General features: G+C 46.8%; 1 protein-coding gene across 1 annotated transcript in view; it reads right to left on the bottom strand.

Annotated features, from left to right (window-relative positions):
* Positions 1–24,583, bottom strand: part of LOC100665357 (mas-related G-protein coupled receptor member D) — a 38,660-nt gene extending 14,077 nt beyond the window's left edge. Inside the window, 2 exon segments of the mRNA XM_064288948.1 lie at positions 23,568–24,553; positions 24,556–24,583. Coding sequence (XP_064145018.1) covers positions 23,568–24,553; positions 24,556–24,583 — 1,014 coding nt within the window.
* Positions 24,584–25,168: the final 585 nt, after the last annotated feature.

Genomic DNA, 25,168 nt, shown 5'->3' with positions numbered 1-25,168 from the left:
TGTAATGATTCTGTGTATTCCTTCCATCTTCTTTTGATGCTTCCTGCATCATTTAATATTTTCCCCGTAGAATCCTTCACTATTGCAACTCGAGTCTTGAATTTTTTCTTTAGTTCTTTCAGCATGAGAAACACTGAGTGTTCTTCCCCTTTGGTTTTCCGTTTCCAGCTCTTTGCTCATGTCATTATAATACTTTGTGTTCTGGAGAGGCCCTTTGAAATCTTCTGTTCAGTTCTTTTACTTCATCAATTCTTCCTTTTGCTTCAGCTGCTCGACGCTCAAGAGCAAGTTTCAGAGTCTCCTCTGACATCCATCTTGGTCTTTTCTTTCTTTCCTGTCTTTTCAATGACCTCTTGCTTTCTTCATGGATGATGTCCTTGATGTCATTCCACAACTCGTCCAGTCTTCGGTCACCAGTATTCAATGCGTCAAATCTATTCTTCAGATGGTCTCTAAATTCAGGTGGGATATACTCAAGGTCATATTTTGGCTCTCGTGGACTTACTCTGATTTTCTTCAGTTTCAGCTTGAACTCGCATATGAGCAAGTCGGCCCCCAGCCTTGTTCTGACTGATGATGTTGAGCTTTTCCATCATCTCTTTCCAGAGATGTAGTCAATTTGATTTCTCTGTGTTCCATCTGGCGAGGTACATGTATATAGTCGCCATTTATGTTGGTGAAAGAAGGTATTTACAATGAAGAAGTCGTTGGTCTTGCAAAATTCTATCATTCAATCTCCAGCATGGTTTCTATCACCAAGGCCATATTTTCCAACTACCGATCCTTCTTTGTTTCCGACTTTCACATTAAAATCACCAGTAATTATCAATGCATCTTGATTGCATGTTTAATCAATTTCAGACTGCAGCAGCTGATAAAAATCTTCTATTTCTTCATCTTCAGCCCTAGTGGTTGGTGCGTATATTTGAATAATAGTCAAATTAACTGGTCTTCCTTGTAGGCGTATGGATATTATCCTATCACAGACGGTGTTTACTTCAGGACAGATCTTGAAATGTTCTTTTTGATGATGAATGCAACACTATTCCTCTTCAAGTTGTCATTCCTAGCATAGTAGACTATATGATTGTCCAATTCAAAATGGCCAATAACAGTCCATTTCAGTTCACTAATGTCTTAGATATCAATGTTTATGCATTCCATTTCATTTTTGACGATTTCTAATTTTCCTAGATTCATGCTTCATGCATTCCAGGTTCCGATTATTAATGGATGTTTGCAGCTGTTTCTTCTCATTTTGAGTTGTGCCACATCAGCAAATGAAGGTCCTGAAAGCTTTACTCCATCCACGTCATTAAGGTTGACTCTACTTTGAGGAGGCAGCTCTTCCCCAGTCATCCTTTGAGTGCCTTCCAACCTGGGGGGCTCATCTTCCAGCACTATATCAGACAGTGTTCCGCTGCTATTCATAAGGTTTTCACTGCCTAATGCTTTTCAGAAGTAGACTGCCGGGTCCTTCTTCCTAGTTTGTCTTAGTCTGGAAACTCAGCTGAAACCTGTCCTCCATGGGTGACCCTGCTGGTATCTGAATACCGGTAACATAGCTTCCAGCATCACAGCAACACACAAGCCCCCACAGTACGACAAACTGACAGACACCTGGGGGATACACAAAAAGGTGGCTTGTAAAAACAGAAATTTGTTCTCTCACAGTTCTATCGGCCAGAAGTCCAAAATTGGGGTCATGGCAGGCCTGCACTCCCCGGGAAGGCTCTAGGGGTAAATCCTCTTTTGTCTCTTCTAACTTCTAGTAGCCTCAGGTGTTTCTTCACTTGTAGATATTCCTTCAGATGGCTGTCCTCTCTTTGTCTTTCTGTGACTGTTCTTCTCCGTGGAGTGCAGTCGTTAACTGGGCTACCCATCCATCTGAAGAAAAATCCAAAATGTATGTATTGGTTTCCCAGGGCTGCTGTGACAAAATACCACCAAGTAGGTGACTTATAAGAACAGAAATTTATTCTCTCACAGTTCTGGAGACCAGAAGTCAAAATCAGTGTTGGCCAAACCATGCTGTCTCTCTCTGTCAGCTCTAGGTAAAGATCCTGTCTTGTATCTTCCAGCTTCTGGTAGCCCCAGGCATTCTTTGGCTTGTAGATGCTTCTTCACATGGCTGTCCTCTCTCTCTGCCTTTTTGTGTCTGTTCTTCTCTTTTACAAGAATACCACTCATGTTGGGTTAGGATACACTCTACTTCAGTATGACCTCATCTTAACTGATAATGTCTTTGAAGACTCTATCTCCCAACAAGATCATGCTCACAAGTATTGGGTTTAGGAATTCCACATAACTTTTGAGGGGCCACAATTCAAGCCTTTACAATGGGAGATAAAATGTAGAAAATCATTTTGAAGGCATTCATGAGCAGTCAATCAATGCTGGGATGGGGCCAGGGATGTGGTGAAAATGGGGACTAAAGAGGGACACTGAGCGCTGAAGGCTGCTTCATGAACAGCTCAATCTAAATCCCTGTGGTCTCATGAGGACCAGGGCCGCCCAAGGTGGAGGTTCAATAGGAGACCAATGGGCTTAGCATCAGTGTGAGGGTGAGCTAGAAATACCCTCCACGACATACACACAGAGAACAGAGTAAGGAAACTGTCCATCTTGAACTTTGGGATTGAGTATTGGGGAAAAGGTCCCCCTTAGAATTTATCCTATAACCTGGTCCTCAGACACAGCCCAATTCCACACTCCTGGAATGCCTGAAAAGTCTCAAAGCCAAGAATTTAGTGAAAAGTAAACTTTGACTGGCACTGCCTCATGACATTTAGCAGATACAAATATGAGTCATTACTCAAAGAATTTTCCATAGATAAAGATTAAGTAAAATAAGCAGTTCATAGTAATCACAAAACACTCAAGAAAGCAAGGGATCATAAAGGCAAGCCATAAATCAGACCCATAAAAACATTCCATCCTGGGCTGTCCCTGAACTTTGAGTTCTGTGTTCTGAGTCTCACCAGGCCATGGAAAGCGATGCTTGGGTTGATCAAGTTCATGAAACGAATGGACACAGAGTACAAAACAGGCGTGTTTTGTAAGTTTGAAGACATAAAGTAGAGGTTTAAAAATATAAGCAAAGGGAAAGGAGTTTTGTAAAGGCACCAAATAGAACTCTTAGAAATAAAAAAATATAATAATTGAAATAACCCCCTCCCCACCAACAGATGGACTCAATAGCAGATTAGACACAGCTGAAGAGGGAATTTGTAATATGAAATGTAGAACAGAAGAAAATATTGGGAATATAGCCCTGGGAGATAAATAGATAACTTAAAGGGGATTAAGAGACAAGGAAAATAGAGCAAAAGGTCTCATATAATCTAGACAAAATTTAAAAGGAAAGAAGAGAGAGAATGGGGCAGAGACAATGTTTGAAGAGGTAATGGTTGAAAACGTTCCAGAAATATAGAAAACACTAATTTATACCTTCAAAAAACTCATGGCAAATAAAAGGAAATCCTTCCCTAACTATATCAGAGTGAAATTTCAGGACACCAAAGAGAAAGAAAAGGCCTTAAAAGCAGCCAGAGAGAATAAAGTAACTACTTGAAATGAACCAGTTAGACTGACAGCTGATTTCTCAGCAGTAACAGTGGAAGCAAGAAGATGGTGAAATTATGTCTTCAATAAACTGAGATAAAATAGCTGTCAACCTAGAATTCCGTATCCAGAAAAAAAAAAAGAAAATCATGAACAAAATGAAATGAGGATATTTTCCCAAAAATTAAAAGCTGAAACCTTGCCACCAAGGGACCTTCCCTAAAGAAAATTCTGGGTGACATATTTTAGGCCAAGGAAAATAATCTTGGATAGGATGGTCTATCATGCAAGAAGAAATAAATAGAAGAGAAAATGGGAAAATCTAAACAACTAGATTAAACAACAACAATAATAATTATGTTGGGTTTAAAAAAGGTAGAATTGAAACTAGCAACAATAACACACAAGTTGATAGGGGAGTGATTTGAATTAAAATGTTCTGAGGTCCTTGTATTGTTGAGGAGAGGGTAAAAATATTTGGTTAACTCTAGACATTGATAAGTTAAGTATGTTAAAAATTTCTAGGCTAACAACCAAATGAATAGAAATAATGGAACGTCTGGACAAGGAGAGGAATAAAAATGGAATGAAAAAAGAATCAATCCAAAGAAACGAAGAATGGAGACAAAAGAGAGAGTGAGTAGGAGAGAGAGAGAAGACAAAGTACAAAATAAGATGGTAGAAACCAGTCCAAATATATCAATCATTATACATATACCATAATGACAGAATAAAGTAATTGATCTCAATGAATTACCAAAATTGATATCGTACAGGTTGTTTTTCTAACCATATTGTGGTCAGTAATAAATCAATTTTTAAAAACTGGAAAACCCTTACATTTGGAAACTAAGGAACATATTTCTAAATAACTTGTGGGTTGAGAAGAAATTATCAGGAAAATTGGAAAATATCTGGAATCGAGTGGAAAGTTACTACATACATGGAATGCAGCCAAAGCCGTACTCATAGGACAATTGATAATAAGACCCTCGGTAACCCAGCTGCTTGGAATATGTTTCTGCATTTATCAACATGGCTTACACCTCTTTTTCTTCATTCAGGTCTTGCTCAAATCCTCCCTTCTAGAGAGGCCTCCCCTGACCACCTTTCCATGTTGCCGTCTATCCCTTTACTTCACTTTTTTCTTCACATTTCCCAACCCCAGAGAAACCACACAATCGTAGGGCTCAGAGCAAACAGAAAATGCTGGTCTCTTGCTCAAAAAGCAAGAAAAAAAATTGCTGCTGAAGGCACTAAACTGTAAAATGTTTTCTTTTCGTCCGTGACCTCTCTCTTGTCTTGTCATGGTGTTTTTTACTTTTTTTCTTTGCTGTTGGGTCGCTATGAGTTGGAATCGACTTGACGGCCATGGTTTATTTTTATTTTTATTTAACGTTGCACTCTCTCGGAAGCCAAGACACCTGCTGGTCAAATGCAGTCCCTCAAACACACCTGGGAACCCCACGCACGGCCCACCTGCTGCTGTGATCCACCCCCACCAGCTGACTAACCCACTGGCTGTGTCTGGCCAGGGCAGGAAGTCAATCACTTCTTCTCATGTAACCTTCACACTGGGATGCACTTGCTACCTGTATCGGGAAGGGCAAGATGTTTACCCCACTGAGTCACCTGCTGAATGTACCCTGCCCTGACCCTCTGGTGCCCACATCCAGGCACCCTCTAGGGACAGAGGACGGTGGTGGGTGCTGGGTGGTGGTGGGGAGGAAGGGCACCAGGGGCTGGCAGAGCTGGCAGCTGGGAGGCGGCGGGAGCAGGACTGTGAAGGAGCTGAGGCTCCAAGTCTCTGGTGCACCACGGTACTTCCGTTACAAAACACAAGTTCAAAGTCAAAATCACTAGGAATTTCACGATGGGGACTGCAGAGCATTAAACCCCAAGCACCTGGTTCAACTCCTGGCCAATCCACCTCGAGTGCAGCTGCTGCTCATCTGTCAGTGGCAGCTTGGATGTCGCTGTGATCCTGAGCAGGTTTCAGACGACTAGGAAGAAAAGCCTGGTAGTCTAGGTCCAGAACCAGCCAACGAAAGCCCTAGCGGCCAGATCCACGAACTATGTTGGGGATGGTGCAGGACCGGCCAGCATTTTGCTCTGTTGCGCGTGGGGTTGTCATGAACGGGGTGCTGACTCAACAGCTAACAGCAGCAACGCGGGCCCTTCTGAGCCAGGGCCCTAAGGACCGCGCTGGTCCCCATCCATGAAGCTGCCCCCCACCGGCCCTTCCGACCAATAGTCGTCGCAGCAGTGACTCCTTGCACCCGCTTGGTCTGTGTGACTGGTTTTGGGGTACCAGCCCCCCAACATGCAGCTTTTTCAGAGGAAATGGCCCTCAGACCCTCCCATCACCCTGGTCCCTTGGCAAGCTCAGGTGGTCAGAGGTCACGGAGGGTACTTGGCGGGCGATGGGGGAGATTTGGAAGAAGCCACAGACGTCCACGAGCTCCGCCCCCTTGGGGAAGGTTGGGGGAGGGATGGAACTTGTCTCCTGAGTGGGTGAGGGGCCCGGGGTACAGATGGAAGCTTTGGAACGTGCTCCCATGGAGGGAAGATCAGAAGGCTGGGCTCTGACTCGCAAGGGGAGCTCGGAGTGGTGACTCAGGCCTGAGGAATCCAGAAGGCAGAGAAAGCCTGGCCAAGGCTTTGGTGGGGAGCCCAGGAGGCTGCCTGGGGATCGGCTTCCCCGCCCCCACCCCAGCTGACAGCAGCTGTTGGGGCAAGGACCATCCAGATGTGGGCCGTGGGAGGGGGAGTGGCGGCGTGACATCATCTCGGCCCTGTCCAGTGAGGCCGCTTCAGCGGAAGGAGGCTGAAGGCCAGGGAAGGGTCCCGAATGTAGTTGTGCCCCAGAGGCACAGGCCTGTCTGGGAGAGGCTCCGGCTGCAGCCTCGAGTTTGCAGGCTGAGGCCTGGGGGACCCTAGACCCTGCCTGCCCACAGAGCCACCCAGCCTGTCCCCGGCTCTAGTCTCCCCTCCCCGGCCCCCGCAGGGCTCTGCTGTGGAGGGTTAGAACTGATGCTACCATGACTGGGCCGGCCGTTGTAATTCTGAAAACCCCTGTCCAGTGCAGCCAGGCAGGAGTGTGGGTGCACAGGCAGTGAGCGGGTGCCTGGGGAGCGGCGGTTAGGCCAGTCCCACATGCAGGCCTCTGCTCTCCTGGGGCCGCAGGTGCCTTCTCTCATTTATACTGTAACCTCCGTTCCTCCCATCTTTCCCAAGAAAACAGACGACAAGGCAGGTCCTGTTCTGAGGTGGTGACCACTGCCGACCAGGCCCCGCCTCATTCTAGTGAAAACCAGCCAGGCTCCATCCCTTGACTCCATTCAGCTCCAGCCGCTCTATGTTTTGCACCAATCCTTCTGTAATGAGATCCTGGAGTTGATTTATAAAACTTGTAACAAAGTGTTTTTTTCCTTTTTCTTTCTACCACCTTAACCAAAGATTTTCTTTGGGAGTAACCCACATGGGTAAGCAAGGAAGCCTGCTCTCCAGAAGAGAGGCCAATGACTTCAGTTTGGGAAAGAGAGCTGTCTCCTTATGCAAGAAGCTTTGAGGAAGTTAGTTGGGAAAAAAGGAACAGGTTCTGGACAGCTGCCATTTCAGCAAAAACCCAAAACCAAGCTCGTTGTAGTCAGGTCTGTCTCGACTTATAGTGACCCTATATGACAGAGTAGAGCTGTGCCATAGGGTTTCCTAGGCTATAATTTCTGCGAGAACAGATTGCCAAATCTTTCTCCCCTGGAATGGCTGGGCGGGGGTGGGGGGGGGGTGTTGAACTGCTTTTGGTTAGCAGCCCAGCACTTAACCACTGTGCCACCGGGCCTCCTGCATTTGAGCAAAGATGAGTCATTTGGGATGGAGCCATAGGTCTTTTGTTTCTAATTGGCCCAGGGTTTGTGGCTTTACTATGATGAAGTCTCAAGGGAACGAAGGCTTGGAAAATACCAGTTAAGGAAGTTTATAGGTGAAAGCACCTGGGGCTGGTCCAGGCTGACCAGGGTGGTTTCTGGTTGACACTTAGAGCAGAACTCCTCTGACCCATGCTCCCACGACACTCCTTGGCCTTTCTAACTCCTCCAGCTTTCCCCTCTCCCCAGGCCCCTCTGGCCGAGGTCACTGGCCTCCTTGCTTGTGTCCTGCCTGAGTGGTCAGCCGTCCCTGGCCTGGGGGGCTTCCCCTTCACCTTCCTAGACTTTCTTCCTTAATCTCTGCCTCCCCACACTCCCTTTCTCTCCTTATTCCTGTTTTGTCTCCTGTGCTGGCCACCCTCCCTCCCTGGACCCTCTTATCCCGCCCATGCTGGTCACATCCAGATCTCTGCATCCTGTCCTGACTGCCGCCGTGCCCCAGGTCACAGAGCAGACCCTCCTTGTCCTCTCCGCTTGGGTGTGGAGCAGCATTTCCAACTCAGCACTTCAAGATGGAGCTGTAAGTAAACATCCTTCCACCGCTGCCTCCTACAAACCACTCCCAAACAACAAGCAGAATAAAACCAGAAACAGACGTGCGTGCGTTTCCTGGGGCGGCTGTCACGAAGTACCATGAACTGGGTCGCTCAAAACAACAGAATTTCATTCTGTGACTTGGATGCCAGAAATCCGAAATCAAGGTGTCCTCAGGGCCACGCTCCCTCCGAAGGCTCTAGGGGAGGGCCCTTTTTTGTCTCTTCCGCTCCCAGTGTCCCCAGGCATTCCTTGACTTGTGGCCGCATCACTCCCATCCCTGTCTCCGCCTTCACATGGCCTTCTCCGCTTCTCTGTATGCCTCTCCTCCTTCTGTCTCTCATAAGGACCCTTGCCACTGGATTTAGAGCCCGCCAGGATAACCCATGATGATTTCATCTCGAGATCCTTAACTTAATTCCATCTGCAAAGACCCTATTTCCAAATAAGGCCACATTCTATAGTACCGGGGGTTAGGACGTGGACATGTCTATTTAGGGACACTGTTGAACTCATGACACTAAGCACTACCCCTGTGAGCTAGGAATCGGTGAACTTCTGAGCCTCAAGGTACGAAGGGGGGTAGGGGAGGCACCTGTGTCTACCTCCTAATACTGGGTCCCACCACCCCTACTGAACAGATTCGTGATCCAGGGCCCTGGGCCAGCTCAGGCCCTCCTGCCCTCCTTCCTTTCCTCTGTACTCACCACAGTAATGGCGGAACAATTAGCCGTGTGGTTAGTGGGTACCACAGGGATTGTAAATATGAAAGGAGACTTTGATTCTGTAGGAAGGTGTTATGGGGTTGGGAGAGAGGCAGATGCCAGCTGTGTTTGTTAATGTTGTATGTCAACATGGCTGGGCCGTGATCCTCAAGTGGTTTGGCGGTTATGTAGTTGGCAGTCCTATAATGATGTGATCACCTCCATGACGAGATCCGATGTAATGTGATCACCTCCATGATGGGATCCACTGTGAGTAGCCAATCAACTGAAAGGGGGTTTCCTCAGGGGTGTGGCCTACATCCAATATAGGTAGACTTTCTGACAAGGCTCGCTGGCTTTTGCTCGCTCTGGATCTTGCAGCCGGCTCCTGTTCATCTGACCTCCGGTTCTTGGGACTTGAGATAGCAACTTACCTGCTGATCTTGGGATTTTTGGCCTCTGCAGCCTGTGAGCCAGGGGCCTGTTGTCTGACCTGCTGACCTTGGGTTCTCCAGACCTTGCAGCTATGTGAGTCAGGAGAAGCCTGCCTCCAGCCTGGCCCACGAACTTGGGACTTGCCAGCCTCTACAACCATGTCAGCCATTTCCTTGATATAAATCTCTCTCTCTCTTTGTATATAGACACTTCACTATATAGAAGCTTTTGCTTCTCTTGAGAACCCAGTCTAAGACACCAGCCATACCTAGAAGCAGAATCTTTGATGAGGTGAAAAAAATGTGAGCTTGTTCTCTACAGATTAGTAAGTAAGCACAAGTAAGCCCGTGCTTACCTTGCTTACTGGGTTATCTGCCCCTCGGGACCAGCCACGACCCCTAGCAGTGGAGGTGCCACATCTGGTTGGTCTGCACAGCACAGAGCCTATCAAAAGGATGCGGATTGTGGGTCGCCTGCCTGGAGAGCCTCCTCCTACCTGTGAGCCTCGTGGCTGGCATCAGATGAATGTTCTTGGCCCCCGACCTGCGCCTGGCCCTGGGAAGCTGGGCTTCAGGCCTTTCTGTTCCTTTCCAAGATAAACCACCAGCGCAGGATAGCCCGGGGGTGGAAGGAATTTCATGGCCATTGTTTGTGCTAACGAAGCAGCAATGCTGCAGAGGGAGAACAAAAATCACCCACAATCAGCTTTCTTTTTTTTTTTCCTTTCATTTTCCATGAATCTTTTTAAAAAATCTACTTTTATTAAAAGATGAGGGGAAAGTGTTCCACTCTTTTTTTTTTTTTTAATTGTGGTAAAAATCTGCCACGTTAACATTTTTTACGACTGTAATTCGGTGACAGTAATTACATTCTTCATATTGTGCAACCTTCCCCACTATCGGGTTCCAGTTTTTTCCAATATCCTTAGCAGAACTCGGTGCCCTAAGTCATAACTCCTCCTTCCGCCACCCCTGCCTCTGTGACCACTAATGAACTTCGGTCTCTGCGTTTGCCTATTCTGGATATTTCGTATAAGTGGGACCATCCAATATTTGTCCTTTTGTGTCTGACTTACTTCACTCAGCGTCACGTGTTCAAGGTTCATCTGTGTCGTAGCGTGTACCAGGACTTCATTTCTCTTTACGACAGAGTAATACTCCGTTGTATGGATGGACCACGTTGTGTTTGTCCATTCATCTGTTGATGGACGCTCGGCTTGTCTCCACCCTTTGGCTGTTGTGAACAGTGCTGCAGTGAACATGGGTGTCGTTCCAGTCTTTTGATTTGCTTCCTTTTCTTTGAATCGACAACAGACTATCGTGCGCCCAAAGTCCCTGGGTGGTGTGTGCAGTTTGCCCTAGGCTACTAACAGACGGGTTTGCCGTTCGAACCCACCAAGCGGTGCTGTGGAAGAAAGGCCCGGGGATTTGCTTCCGCACAGATGATAGCTGAGACAGCTCCGTGGAGCAGTTCTACCCTGACAGAACACGTGCGGTTGCCAGGAGTTAGAAAAGGCCCAACAGCAACAGGTTTGGTATTTTGGGGATGTTGTGTCCTCAAGATGCAGACCCACGGGACGAAGAGCTGGTCATAACAGTGGTTTGCCTTTTTTTTTTTTTTTTTTTACCTTGGGTACTCACCACACCCTGGGCAACTTAGACCTGTCATTTAGTCCCCAGGGGGATGTCAGGTGGCCCATACGTGGCTACAAAGCTATAGTGATTCTCAGCTCCATTTATTTGGAATTAAAGCTGGCTGTTATATGTCATCTTCCTTCAGTAAATGTTGTCAGCTGCGGCTGAGTCAGCCCCCAACTCACGGCAACCCCACGCACGAAGGAATGAAACGCTGCCCGATCCTGCGCCATCCCGTCGTTGGTTGCAGATCGGACTCTATTGTAATCCGTAGGGTTTTCATTGACTGATTTTCAGAAGTAGATTGCCAGGCCTTTCTTCCTAGCCCATCCTAGTCTGGCAGCTCTGTTGAAACCTGTTTGGCATCATAGCAACACACAGTGCATGTTGGCTGCTCATGAGGTGTGTTGTCTGGGAATAAAACCAGGTCTCTGCATGGAAGATGAGAATTCTATCACCAAACCATCAATGCCTCTTTTAGTAAATGCCGCCGGTATGGACTGAATTGTGTCCCCCAGAAATACGTGTCATTTGGCTAGGCTGTGATTCCCAGTGTTGTGTGGTTGTACTCCATTTTGTGATCTGATGTAATTATCCTATGTATTGTAAATCCTAACCTCTATGATGTTAATGAGGCAATTTTTTTATGTTAATGAGGCAGGACACAGTCTATAGAATTAGATTGTGTCTTGAGTCAATCTCTTTTGAGATACAAAAGAGATTAAACAAGCAAGCAGAGAGATAGACCTCCTACCACCAAGAAAGAAGAGCCAGGAGTGGAGTGCGTCTTTGGGCCCAGTGTCCCTGCGTTGAGAACCTCCTAGACCCAGGGGAAAATTGACGCCAAGACACATGGAGATCTTCAAGGAATGCCAGGCCCACAGATGTTGAAAGAAGATAAGGACCTTCTCCCAGAGCCAACAAAGAGAGAAAGCCTTCCCCTAGAGCTGAATTCAGACTCCTGGCTTCCTAAACTGTGAGACAGTAAATTCCTGTTTGTTAAAGTCATCCACTTGCAGTATTTCTGTTGTAGCAGCACTAGAGAACTAAGACAACACCAAAAAACCAAACTCGTTGCCATGGAGTTAATTCTGACCCATGGTGGCCCCGTGTGTTACAGAGAGAACTGCTCCATAACGTTTTCTTCGCTGTAATCTTAACAGAAGTAGATTGCCAGGCCTTTCTTCCATCCATTTGAACTGTCAACTTTTAGGGTACCAGTCAATCCCAAACCAAACCCACGGCCATCGAGTTGATTCCGACTCATTGCGACCCTACAGAACAGAGTAGAACAGCCTACCAGTCAAGTCCATGGTTATTCCCTGCAGTTACATTAGGTTCACAGTGCTGTTTGGTTCATGGTCATTCTCTATCAGGATCTCCTGCGGTTATCCCTGGCCGCGCGTCTGCTCCACAGTACGTAGGGTTAGTCCCATTCTTTGACATTCCTCAGCAAGGTTAGATTAAGTTCACGTTCTCACAGTGCCCCACCTCAGGATATCGTATGTAGGGCAGACCCGGGGCGCAGACCGTGAAGCCGAGGGCTGGGGACCAGGAGGAGCATCTGGCCGTGGTGTGAATTTAGGAAAGTCGATGTGGCAAGGTTCTGGCTTCAGTTATGAACCGAAGAATGGATGGAATGTGCTTATCCCTCGAGGCAAGCGTGCTCTTAAGGGAGCTGGTGGCCAGCCAAGTCCCAAGCCGGGAGCCAACATGCACGATTCCTCACTTACTGTGATGAGCCCCAGGTGTTTTTCGGCAGGGGACGCTGACCTCACTCCTGGCTCCACTGAGCGTGATCTGCTGCAGACTCAGACAGTCAACATCTTCCATCCCCAGGCTCCAGTGTGGTTTGGGGAGAGGTACATGCTTCTAGCTTCCCCAGTAAGAGTCAGCCCCAGGAGTATTCTGGGAACCACAGGGAAGGGAGATCTCTTCCTTATGGGGTGGGTGGGTGGGAGAATGGAAGTCTGAGGAGGGAGGCCCATTATGCTAGCAAAGGCAGGAGCATACTTGAGAATAAAGTTCACAGCAGATCTCAGAGCTAGTGGAGAGAGAGAAACATGCGCCTGACGACTTGTTGGGGTACCTGGATCCACCCATTCCTGAAGCTGTGATTACTGTTGGAGTTTTTGGTGACAAAAGCCAGTAAATTCTCTCTCTACTCCAGTTTGACTTCGGTTTCTTTCACTTGCTGGCAAAAGCACCTTAACTTATACAATGACCCGAATGATGATAATATTCACAAGCTTAGGCACCTTGTTGAAACAGTAATAATCAACCCTGTCTGACTTAAGGTGGGCAGGGAAAAAAAGAAAGAAAGGATTTCATAGAAGCATGTCAGGGAGCTGCTGGATTGGTTGGGTACCCAGCTTGGAAAAGCACAGGGCCTACTCAAGTGTCAGAGTGGCCAAGGGCTTCTCCTCTCCTGCATTACCTGTTTCAGTTCCCTGGAAGTGAGAGAACAGTTGGGCAGCCTTAGTCCAGGTGTATACTCCTTGGTTGTATGAGGTGATGAGAGGAAGGGTTTGTGGGAAGGGACCCCTTTGGCCTCCATGGAGCAAGGTACCTGAATTTACATTCCCATCAACACTGGGACATCATTCCTCCAAAGGAGGGTCTGAATCTCCAAGAAATGGGGCTGGATGTTGCACACCCCAAGCAACAAACTTACCCACAACACCCTTCTTCCAATACAGATGTTTCCAGAAAGTCCCCCCACTCATGGCCGCGGCATTTCAGATGTCCCTGCACTTCCTTTGGGTCACTTGAGTGAGTGGGTGGGGCTGCCACAACAGGGTCACTCCTTTCTTCCTCTCTTTTAAATATGTGTGAACACGTGTGCACACATGCACACACACACGTGCAGACGCACACATGTGCAGACATACGTATGCACACAATGCAAACACATGTACACACACACGTGCACTCACATGGGCACACACACGCCTCCATCCGCTCTGCTAAATCAGGCTTTCTGAGGTGGACTTAAGAATCTGAATGTTCAGCGTGTTTCCCATGAGATTCCTCACACAGCCAGCCCAGAACAGTCTGTGGATACATGTGTGTATGTGCGCGTGTGTATATACATGTAATAAAAGTAACATGTTATATATATAAACACACATATATAATAATAAATATACACATATAAAATATTCATGTAGGAAACCCTGGTGGCATAGTATAAATTATGTAATAAAATTATACATATTATATGTATGTGTACTGTATATATATTTGTGTGTGTGTGTATATAAAGTGCCTTTAATTTTCTTACTGCCCATTCCCCCTCCTGCAGCCCCGGGTAACTCCTAATCTACTTCTGTCCCTATGTATTTATTTGCCTATTACTGGATATTCCATGTGCGTGGGATCATACAGCACTTGTCCTTTTGAGGTAACTTATTTCACTCAGCATCGGGTTTCTGGTCCATCCACATTGTAGCATGTGTCATGACGCCATTCCTACTGTCCGGACGGGCCACGATTTGTTCATCCATTCCCCTGTGGACCGACATTGCTTTCTGACGTTGGGTTCTGTGCGCATTGCGCCAAGCGGGGGCCCCTGCGCTGAGCCCCCTGGCGGAGGGTTCCGATCCGTGTGTAGCAGCCCTGCGGTCTCAGGGCCTTGTCCCCAGTGGGCTTGGCAATGGCTGTAGGTCTGTGAGCCCAATGCCGACAGGCTCTGCTTGGTCTCCAATCACTGTACGCCTTCTCTGTTCAGCACTCTCAAAGTCCATTTCCACAAAGATCACGGCGTTTTTCCCAGTATCACGTAGGAATTCCTGCATTATCTTCTACCTCCTGGATCAGGTGGAATCTGGGGACTCTGAGGGTGAAGCAGAGAAGTGACAAGCTCCTTTCCTGCAGGGAGCTCCTTTGGGAGCGGCAGTTTTTCAAGGAGGGATGGGAGCAGCTTCCTTGGACCAGTGAGGAGGAAAACCTGCTTCAGACAGGAAAAGCCCATTGGTGGTCCCACAAGGTTTGGCTGTCCAGGGCTGGAGCTGCCCTTTATCTTCTAGAACCTTCTTGATATCTCCTTTCCCATGGACAGATGCACAGCGTCTCATGAGCAGGGCCTGGCTCACAGCAAGTGTGTGTAAAGGTTTGTTAAATGAATAACAGACCCATAAAATGTGACTTCAATGATTGTTTTAATTTAACAACTTTCAGATGTACCTTGTGAGTTTTTCCCCCAAATCAACCTCAGACCCATGACTGTGGGGGGCACATATTGCAGTATCATCCAGCTGAGAACTATCCCTTCCCTGGAGCAAACCCTGTTCATTCTCACATTTTGGGGGACAGGCCCACAGCCATATTTATATTGTGGACACCACTGCTCTGGTCTCAGGTGACTGGATAAACTCCTGGTCCATCTCACCATTCTGATTCTCTCCCCATTGAACCTGGAATGGGGACTGAGGGGCAAATCCAAGTCTTTGTGGGGCTGGACCTGAGGTAGGTGAACGTGGGGGCTTTGGAGACTGTCCAGCCTTGGGGATGGAGAGGCACAGGTGGAGGTGTGAGGCCAAAGAGGATGGAGCACATGTACAGAGAGTCAGGAGGTGAGAGCAGTGTGGGAGCACTCTGGGATCCTCTTGCCCCTGCCAATTCTGGAATATTCTGGTAGCTTCCAGAGGGTAACTCCACAGCAGACCTACCCTTGTTGTTGTTAGGTGCCGTCAAATTGGTTCCAACTCATAGAGACCCCACATATAACAGAATAAAAGACTTCCAGGTCCTGTGCCATCTTCACAATCATTGTTGTACTTAAGCACGTTGTTGCAGCCACTGTGTCAATCCATCTCCTTGAGGGTCTTCCTCTTTTTTTTCTGACCCCACTACTTTACCAAGCATGATGTCCTCCAGGGACTGATCCCTCCTGACATTATGTCCAAAGTATGTGAGACGTAGTCTCGCCATCCTTGCTTCTAAGGAGCATTCTGGTTGTATTTCTTCTGAGGAAGATTTGTTCATTCTTTTGGCCGTCCATGGTATAGTCAGTATTCTTCTCCAACACCACAATTCAAAGGCATCAATTCTTCTTCGGCCTTCCTTACTCATTGTCCGGCTTTTGAATGCATATGAGGCAATTGAAAACACCATGGCTTGGGTCAGTCTCACCTTAGTCTTCAAGGCGACATCTTTGCTTTCCAACACTATAAAGAGGTCTTCTGCAGCAGGTTTGCCCAATGCAGCGCATCTTTTGATGTCTTGACTGCTTCTTCCAGGATGTTGATTGTGGATCCAAGTAAAATGAAATCCTTGACACCTTCAATCTTTTCTCCATTTATCGTGATGTTGCTTATTGGTCCAGTTGTGAGGATATTTGTTTCCTTTATGTTGAGGTGTAATCCACAGTGAGGGCTGTGGCCTTTGATATTCACTGGTAAGTGCTTCAAGTCCTCTTCACTTTTAGCAAGCAAGGCTTTTAATAAGTCTTCCTCCAATCCTGATGCCCCATTCTTCTTCATATAGTTCAGTTTCTCGGATTATTTGCTCAGCATACAGATTGAAAGGATACAACCCTGGCACACACCTTTCCTGACTTTAAACTATGCAGTATCCCCTTGTTCTATCTGAACAACTGCCTCTTGATCCAAGTACAGGTTCCTCATGAGCACAGTTAAGTGTTCTGGAATTCCCATTCTTCACAATGTTATCCATAATTTGTTATGATCCACACAGTCAACAGCCTTTGCGTAGTCAATAAAACACAGGTAAACATCTTTTAGGTGTTCTCTGCTTTCAGCCAGGATCCATCTGGCATTAGCGATGATATCCCTGGTTCCACATCCTCTTCTGAATCTAGCTTGAATTTCTGGAAGTTCCCTGTCAATATATGGCTCCAACGACTTTTGAGTGATTTTCAGCAAAATTTTATATGCTTATGATATTAATGATATTGTTCAATAATTTCCCCATTTGGTGGGATCACATTTCTTGGGAATAGGCATAAATATGGATCTCTTCTAGTCAGTGGGCCAGGTAGCTGTCTTCCAAATTTCTTGGCATAGACGGGTGAACACTTTCAGCGCTGTATCTGTTTGCTGAAACATCTCGATTGGTATTCCTTCAATTCCTGGAGACTTGTTTTTCGCCAATGCCTTCAGTGCAGCTTGGACTTCTTCCTTCAGTACCATTGGTTCCTGATCATATGCTACCTCCTGAAATGGTTGAATGTTGACCAATATTCTTTTTTGGCACAGTGACTCTGTGTATTCCTTCCATCTTCTTTTGATGCTTTCTGCGTTGTTTAATATTTTCTCCATAGAATCTTTCACTATTGCAACTTGAGGCTTCATTTTTTTCTTCAGTTCTTTCAGCTTGAGAAATGCTGAGTGTATTCTTCCCTTTTGGTTTTCCATCTCCATGTCTTTGCACATGTCATTGTAATTCTTTGCTTAGTCTTCTGGAGCTGCCCTTTGAAATCTTCTGTTCAACTCTTTTACTTCATCATTTTTCCTTTTGCTTTTGCTCCTCGACATTCAAGAGCAAGTTTTAGAGTCTTTTCTGACATCCGTGTTGGTCTTTTCTTTCTTTCCTGTCCTTTTAACAACCTCTTACTTTATTCATCTATGACGTCCTTGATGTCATTCCACAACTCATCTGGTCTTCAGTCATTACTGTTCAACTCGTCGAATCTGTTCTTGAGCTGGTCTCTAAATTCATGAGGGATATACTCAAGGTTGTACTTTGTCTTTGTGGACTTGGTCTAATTTTCTTCAGTTTCAACTTGAACTTGCATGTAAGCAATTGACAGTCTGTTCCACCATTGGCCCCTGGCCTTTTTCTGACTGATGATATCGAGCTTTTCCATCATCTCTTTCCACAGATGTAGTCGATTTGATTCCTGTGTATCCCATCTGGTGAGGTCCACATGTATTGTCTACGTTTATGTTGGTGAAAAAAGGTACTTGCAGTGAATAAGCCATTGGTCTTACTCTATCATGGGATCTCCAGCATTATTCCCACCACCAAGACCATATTTTCCAACTAGCAATCCTTCTTCTTTGTTTCCCACTTCCGCATTCCAATCACCAGTTATTATCAATGCATCCTGATTGCATGTTCGATCAATTCCAGACTGAAGAAGTTGGTAACACTCTTCAATTTCTTCACCTTTGGTCCTAGTGGTTGGTGCGTATATTTGGATAATAGTCGTATTAACTGGTCTTCCTTGTAGAAATATAGATATTATCCTATCACTGACAGTGTGGTACTTTAGGATAGATCTTGAAATGCTTTTTTTGATGATGAAGGTAGCACCATTCCTCTTCAAGTTGTTGTTCCCGGCATATATGATTGTCCAATTCAAAATGGCCAATACCAGTCCATTTCAGCTCTCTAAGGCCTAGGATATCCATGTCTATGTGTTCCATTGCATTTTTGATGACTTTCAAGTTTCATAGATTCACACTTCCGTACATTCCACATTCTGATTATTAATGGATGTTTGCAGCTGTTTCTTCTCATTTTGAGTAATGCCACGTCAGCAAATGAAGGTCCCGAAAGCTTGACTCCATCTACATCATTAAAGTCAACTACTTTGAGGAGGCACCTCTTACCCAGTCGTCTTTTGAGCACCTTCCAACCTAATGGGCTCATCTTCTGGCACTATATCAATGTTCTGCTGCTATTCATAAGGTTTTCACTGGCTCTTTCCTTTCAGTAGTAAACTGCCGGGTTCTTCTTTCTGGTCTGGCTTAGTCTGGAAGCTCAGCTGAAACCTGTCCGCCGTGGGTGACCCTGCTGGTATACCCGTGGCATAGCGTCCAGCATCACAGTAACATGCAAGTAACAAACTAACAGACTGTCAAACTGACAGACCTGCCCTGGGAGTCCCTGATTCCCTTGAATTTGGGTTGGGTTCCCTCAACAAGCTCCCCTGTCAGGCCTGCCCTTTTGCTCAGAGTGTATCAGACAAGTCTTTGATGATGACCAATGGGGGACACACAGGGTGATCATGTGGTGGAGGGTGGCCAGTGCTCAGGGAGTGGAAATCAGACCCCCAAAGGAGGTAGTATTTGAGATATGTCTGACTCCACCTAGGTGCCCTCTGCTTCCTCTCTGTCCAGCATAACCTTCTCATGCGTCAGGGTCTGATCAGGGGCACCTCCTCCAGGAAGCCTTCCTTGACCTTCTGGCCCTCACTTCCTCCTCCCTGCTAAGGCTTCCTCATCTTCCCTTTATTTGTTCTGCACCCTAGCTGCACTGTCTTTTTTAGTGTGTTGGTTTGGTCTGTTCACCAGATGGCGAGCTCTTTGGTGGGGCAAGCCATGTGTTATGTGTTTCTCACTTTTGCTGCAGATACAGCGCGTCATCCTCCGTGGAGTGTTCCTCTGCACCTCAGATGGCTTTGTGTGTTTGCATTGTCAGCGTCTTTGAGGCCACTCCTCCTGTGCAGCATTCTGAGTGCACAGCTGAGCAAAAGACTTGCCCTTCCCCCCTGAAACAGGACAGGGAGCTGAAGAAACATAGAAGAATTTGGCTGCAGGGCTAGGTCTGCACTGGCAGGGGTCACTAATCTCTTTGAGCACGTTCCTTCTCTTTATAATGGTTCCCACCTCCCCTATGTGGTTCCTGCAAAAGTGAAATCAGACCATGATGTTCTGTGCCAGGTTCACCGAGGAGAAGAGGAAACCCCAGGTAAAGAACACTGACCTCTGTGTCCCAAAGACGGGGCAGAAAGTAAAGCATAGAAATTTAACGCATGCGTGCCAGTGTTCACAACAGAGACTGGCACATACAGGATGCTCCAGAAAGGTTGTCTAGTAAATGAATGAAACTATGCTACTGTTTCACTAATATCAGAGCTTCAGCTCCTGGGAAGTATCGTGTATGACAAACATGGTTAGGGAGAAAGAATAAAAATGGCATCTATTATATGTAGTTGGACGATGCTTTGAAGGCTTGACTGATGCGTTTCTACAGTTGTTTTCTACCCTTCTTCACCCTTTCAAATAAGGCAGGAGCCACTATGGCAGAGCCAGCTGGAGCTCACTCACGTTCCTCATCATCTCTTCTTCCTGGAAAATGGCCGGACTACATATCCCAGGTTCTTTTGTGATTAGCTGGGGCCATGTGACTGAGCTCCAGCCAATGGAATGCTTTGCTGTGAAATCCCGCCATGTTTGATCCTCCTCTCTCCCCACTTCTGGTTCAATGAAAGGACTTGGAGGAGCTGGCAGAGAGCAGAGCCATAAGGTCGAAGGAGCCTGGACCCTGAATGATGGCGTGCAGCAGAGCCCTCACCTACCCACATTGGACTATGACTCAGCAAGGTAACTATCGTTTTGCTAAGTCACTGAGATTCAGGGGTTCTTTATCATGGGAGTTTGCCTACTCTAATGTAGGCATGTCTCAGGAGAGGGTTGTCACAACAGGTATTTCCCACAAGCCAAGAAACAGTGATCCCAAGCCCTTGGGAAGGAGTGGAGATTCTGGAGCAAGTATGAGGAATTAGGAGTTGTACAATTATGTATAGGAGGACAATCTTCTTTGTAATTGCTCCTTGAGGGTTGAAGTAAGGGAGGGCCGAGTGGGGTGGATTGTTCCCATTACACAGCTGAGTAAGAGGAGGCTGAGAGGGAATTGTGGCCCTAGGGCACTCAGGAAGCAGCGCAGACCTTGGTCTTCTCACTCCCAGAGCCAGGGCCTTCCCCCATCACTGAATGGGTGAGAGATACCCGGCCCCTCCCTTGGAGTCTGCCACCCACCTGATACACTATGTGGCCAAACCGTGGGGTGGAATTAGGGAAATCAGGACTCGACAAGCAAACTTATTTCAGCAAGGCATTTATTTGTCAGACAGAGTGTCTACTAGGACACTGGAACATTATGGTCATTCACAAGGAAACCTTCAGCACTCTAGAGTGCCCGGAGCGCTGGCCACTCTTTGGGACATAGTGCTGAGTTCGTGAGACCAGAAGTTTATACAGTATTGAGAGTCTTTTTAAAGAAAAAAATAAACAAAATTACAAATGAAAAATTAGGTACCACAATGAATATTTATTGAGAATAAGAAAATAAAATATTATTCATTTTAGCAAGGTGACAGATCCTATAAACTTCAGAAAATATCAGCAATACCATGATATTTTTATTAATTAGCTGCTTAATAATCCTTGATAATATTTTTTCTATATTTTTGTCTGCAAGGTATTGATCACCTATTCATATAACTCATTCTGTAGTGTAGAATAATAGGTAATCTGGTACGTCCTTGTTGATTGGATTTATTTTAAAATAGTGGTAGTTGGGATGTAAAAGCATACAACTTCACACACAGATGTTTTTACAGTTTGTAGTCTGCTCCAGGATGTGTCCACAAAAACAGGGAGCCTGATAGGTTGTATTTTGCACATTTCCCATCAAAAATAAGAAATGTCCTGTGGGTTTTATAACTACATGTGCTGCACGTTCCTAACTGTTGAAAACTTTTGTGCTGACTTGGTGTCAGTGAAAGCTAAATCCTCCTCCACTTAGAATTTACACGTCTGAGGACGGGAAGAATTTTCCATAGACTAGCTGCTGGCTCCTCACATTTCCAGTGTTGTTTCTCCTCCACTGCCCACTATCCATATACTTCTGGTGACAAGCACCACAGGACATGTTCATATCTGAATACGACTTCCAGCCCTGTACTTTTTCTCATGTGCCAGGAGAGCTGATCCATTCCTGGAAGCCCCTCCTACACTGAGATGGCTAGCAAGAACCTAACTATACATGGAAGTGACTGTGAACTACATGAATGTGCCCCCACTGAGCCCAGCTACAGGTATCCCCAAATGGACTGCCCCTTAACCAGCTTCCCCAGATACCTGTGGCCACATGAATGCCGCCAGACCCAAGATAGAGTGAGATGGAGGTAAAACTGGAGTAGAAGGAGACAATGGTGTTAACTGGTGAATCATTTTGTAAACTTTATCAAAATGTAGCAGTGTGAACAATTTCTAGGACTCCTCTCATTCTGTATGCAAGTGAGGGGCCCTGCGGTGATCACTTTCCCCCAAGAAGAGAAGTTCCCTTGTCCCCAACTGTCTGCATCAGACGGTCCCTTTTTCACTGCCCAGGGTAGAGAACTGTCATGGTGAATGAGATTTGTAGTCCAAATGATGCAGATTGAATCTTAGAACTTACATTCACTAGCTGTGTGCCCTGGACAAAACATTTGACTTTCCTGAGCCCCAGGACTGTAAGTCATGACACAGGTGTCAGTGATGGTTATTAGCCTAATGAGCGCTTATTAAAAGCTTATGACATGCAAACTCAGTGTTATGGGCTGAATTATGTCCCCCCAAATTATGTGTTGTAAATCCTAACCTCTATGCCTGTGGTTATAATCCCATTTGGGATTGGGCTGTCTTTGTTACATTAAAGAGGCAGGATTAGTATAGAGTCTATTTTGAGTCAATTTCTTTTGAGATATAAGAGAGATTAAACAAGCAAGCAGAGGAGAGATGGGGTAAGATAGATGTCAAGACACATGGAGGTCTCCAGGGAACCAGGAGGCAGAAGCTGTAGAGACAAGGACCTTCCTCCAGAGTTAACAGAGAGAGAAAGTCTTCCCCTGGAGCTGGCACCTTGAATTCAGACTTCTAGACTCCTAACTGTGAGAAAATACATTTCTGTTTGTTTCAGCGATCTACTTTTGGTGTTTCCGTTACAGCAGTGCTAGATAACGAAGACAGCCAGTACTTACTGGGTGTTTCACTAGATACCTGGAAAGGCTGACAAAGAACCCCTCCTCCGCCCCAGTACCTCCCCTGGACACACAGACTGGGTGCCTGAACTCTGGATGGGAAAGCAGGTGATCCAGGAAACTGGGGCAGCTCAGAGCTCACCTTCCCCTTCTAGGGGCCTGCACAGCCCCCAGCTCATGCCAATGGACACCAACGGAAAGGCCCAGGAAAGTGGGTCCCAGGAGACACCAATACCTAATGCCCAGGAATCTCTATTACTGACCACAGCACAAATCCCCAGGCTGTGAGATTTTTTGCAATGGGGTAATATTTTATAAATTATTAATGTGCTTTTCTCTTTCTTTTTGAGTATATGCCTTTGCCTTACTTGGTTTGAAGCCTCCATCTTTCTGGAGGAGTTTGGGGATTGCCTCAGAAGGATGCAGAGGAAAGACCTAGGCGTTTTCAGCTTCTGACTTGCAAAATAGGATCCTTCATGCAGCAGGATGCCAGCCTTGGAGGCCAGGATACAATCTTGAGAGAGGATTTTTCACTTCCCATCTGTATGAGTTTATTGTGGCTGCTGTAACAGAATAGAGTTGCAAGTTGATATCTGGCCTGTAATCAGAAGATGGAATGCCTGGGGGATGCAAAGGGTTAACACGCTCAGCTGCTAACTGAAAGGCTGGAGTTTCAAGTCCACCCAGAGTTGCCTCTGAAGAATGCCTGAACACTTACTTCCCCAAAAATCAGCCAACAAAAACCTTATGGGGCACAGTTCCACCCTGACGCACGTGGGGTCGCCATGAATCAGAGTTGACCTGACACCAACTGATCCTGGAAACCAGAAGATCTGCTCTAAACCAGGAGGCTGCATTTTATCTCCAGGGCTGAGCCGCATGGTGAGGTCCAGGACACATGCCCTGAGGGTGAGCTGGAGGTCATGGTAGGGTCACAACCCCAACATGGCAGGGTGGAAAGTCTTTGGGGCTCCCAACAGCGTTCCACACAGGCAGCATGGCAGGGACAGAAGGAGGTGGCAGCTCGACATGTGCTAATCCCCCAGGCTGGGCTTGCCTGGGCAGAAACTGGGGGTGACTGGCTCTCAGGCCCCACTTTATCGGTGCCTGTGGATGACATCTCCCTACCCTCCAGCTCAGGCTCCTCCTCCTGCAGCACCCTGCTGAGCACAGTCCCCAGGGGCTCCCGCAGGCTCCAGCTCCTCTGTCTGCCCACCAGAAGGTAGATGATGGGGTTGGCACTGCTACCCAGGGACGAGGAGAGGCGGGACATGCTGACATACAGGGTCTCTATCTGAGACTGCAGGTTTACCCAGGAGAGGATGAACCAGTAAATGCCGAGGGGCAGGGAGCAGACCAGGAACACCAGGACCGAGGCCAGGATGACTACAAACAACCTTGAGGGTCGGCGGCGCCACTGCTGGGCACTTCTCCGGACCCGGACAAAGAGGATCATGCTGGACAGCATCATCACAGGTGTGAAGATTCCCAGAATAAGGATGCTCAAAACAATGTCCACCGTTAGGCACCAAGGTTCATCACGGCTCCCAAACCGGCTGCAGAAGAAGGTGGCCAGTGTGTTCATCAACAGGGACAGTGCCCAGAGCAGGGCACACACCACTATCGATAGGCGTCGGGGACTACGACACTTGTACCAGATGGGGAAGAGGACGGAGAGGCAGCGCTGAGTGCTGATAGCCGTCAGCAGGCTCAGGCCTGTCACGTATGCAAAGTACTTCACCCTCCTCATCACCTCTAGGGCCTTGACCTTCTTGTCCTGGAAGATGATTTCTGGACTTATCTTGTCCGGGAGGACGATTTCTAGACTTATCACAGAGGCCATGCAGATGAGGAAGAGGAGGTCAGCCACTGCCAGGTTGAGCACGTAGACACAGAAGGGGGTCCTCTGCATGCGGAAGCTCAGCAGCCAGATGACCAGACTGTTGCCCACCATCCCAAACACACAGGTGAGCGTGGCCAGGGCACTGAACACGAAGTAGGCTGCTTTCAGAGCATTCGTCCTGTTTAGGGTCAGCTGTGGGGGGTTTCGCTGCTGTTCAGAGTCTGGTTCATCCCTATGGAAGGAAGGAGGACCAACATGAGTGTCTGTGTTGCATGGACCAGGCTGTTTCTGGTTATCTACTTTGTGGTTCTCAACCCAGGTTCTTTTAGCAACAGCCCATGACCGGCAGGCCTCACATCTTCCCTGGTGGCACCCAGCCCCCATCTGCCACAGACCCACCATGATAGATCTGAGGTTGTTGGAAATAACCTTCAGCAAGTTAGAAGTTCTCTTCTATTTTGAGTTTTTGATTATTTTTTAAATCATGAAGAAGTGTTGGCTTTTATCAAATGCTTTTTTTTTTTTTTACATTGATTGATATTAATTTTTCTCCTGTAATCTTCACATCCTGTGAATTAATGTTCTCTTCTTTTCTTAAATTGCACTTCAGGCCCATAGAGTAGAATTAATGACATCTGCCAACTTTTGGCACACCTGGATTATCAGCTGTCTTGGTTCTCTAGTGCTGCTGTAACAGAAATTCCACAAGTGGATGGCTTTAAAGAAGAGTTATTCTCTCCCAGTCCAGTAGGCTAGAAGTCCAAATTCAGGGCGCCGGCTCCAGGGGAAGGCTTTCTCTCTCTGTCGGCTCTAGA

Source organism: Loxodonta africana, chromosome 7 (assembly GCF_030014295.1).
Source record: "Loxodonta africana isolate mLoxAfr1 chromosome 7, mLoxAfr1.hap2, whole genome shotgun sequence".
NCBI lineage: Eukaryota > Metazoa > Chordata > Mammalia > Proboscidea > Elephantidae > Loxodonta > Loxodonta africana.
Note: the sequence above shows the minus strand (reverse complement) of the source record. Positions and strands in the feature narration are given on the sequence as shown.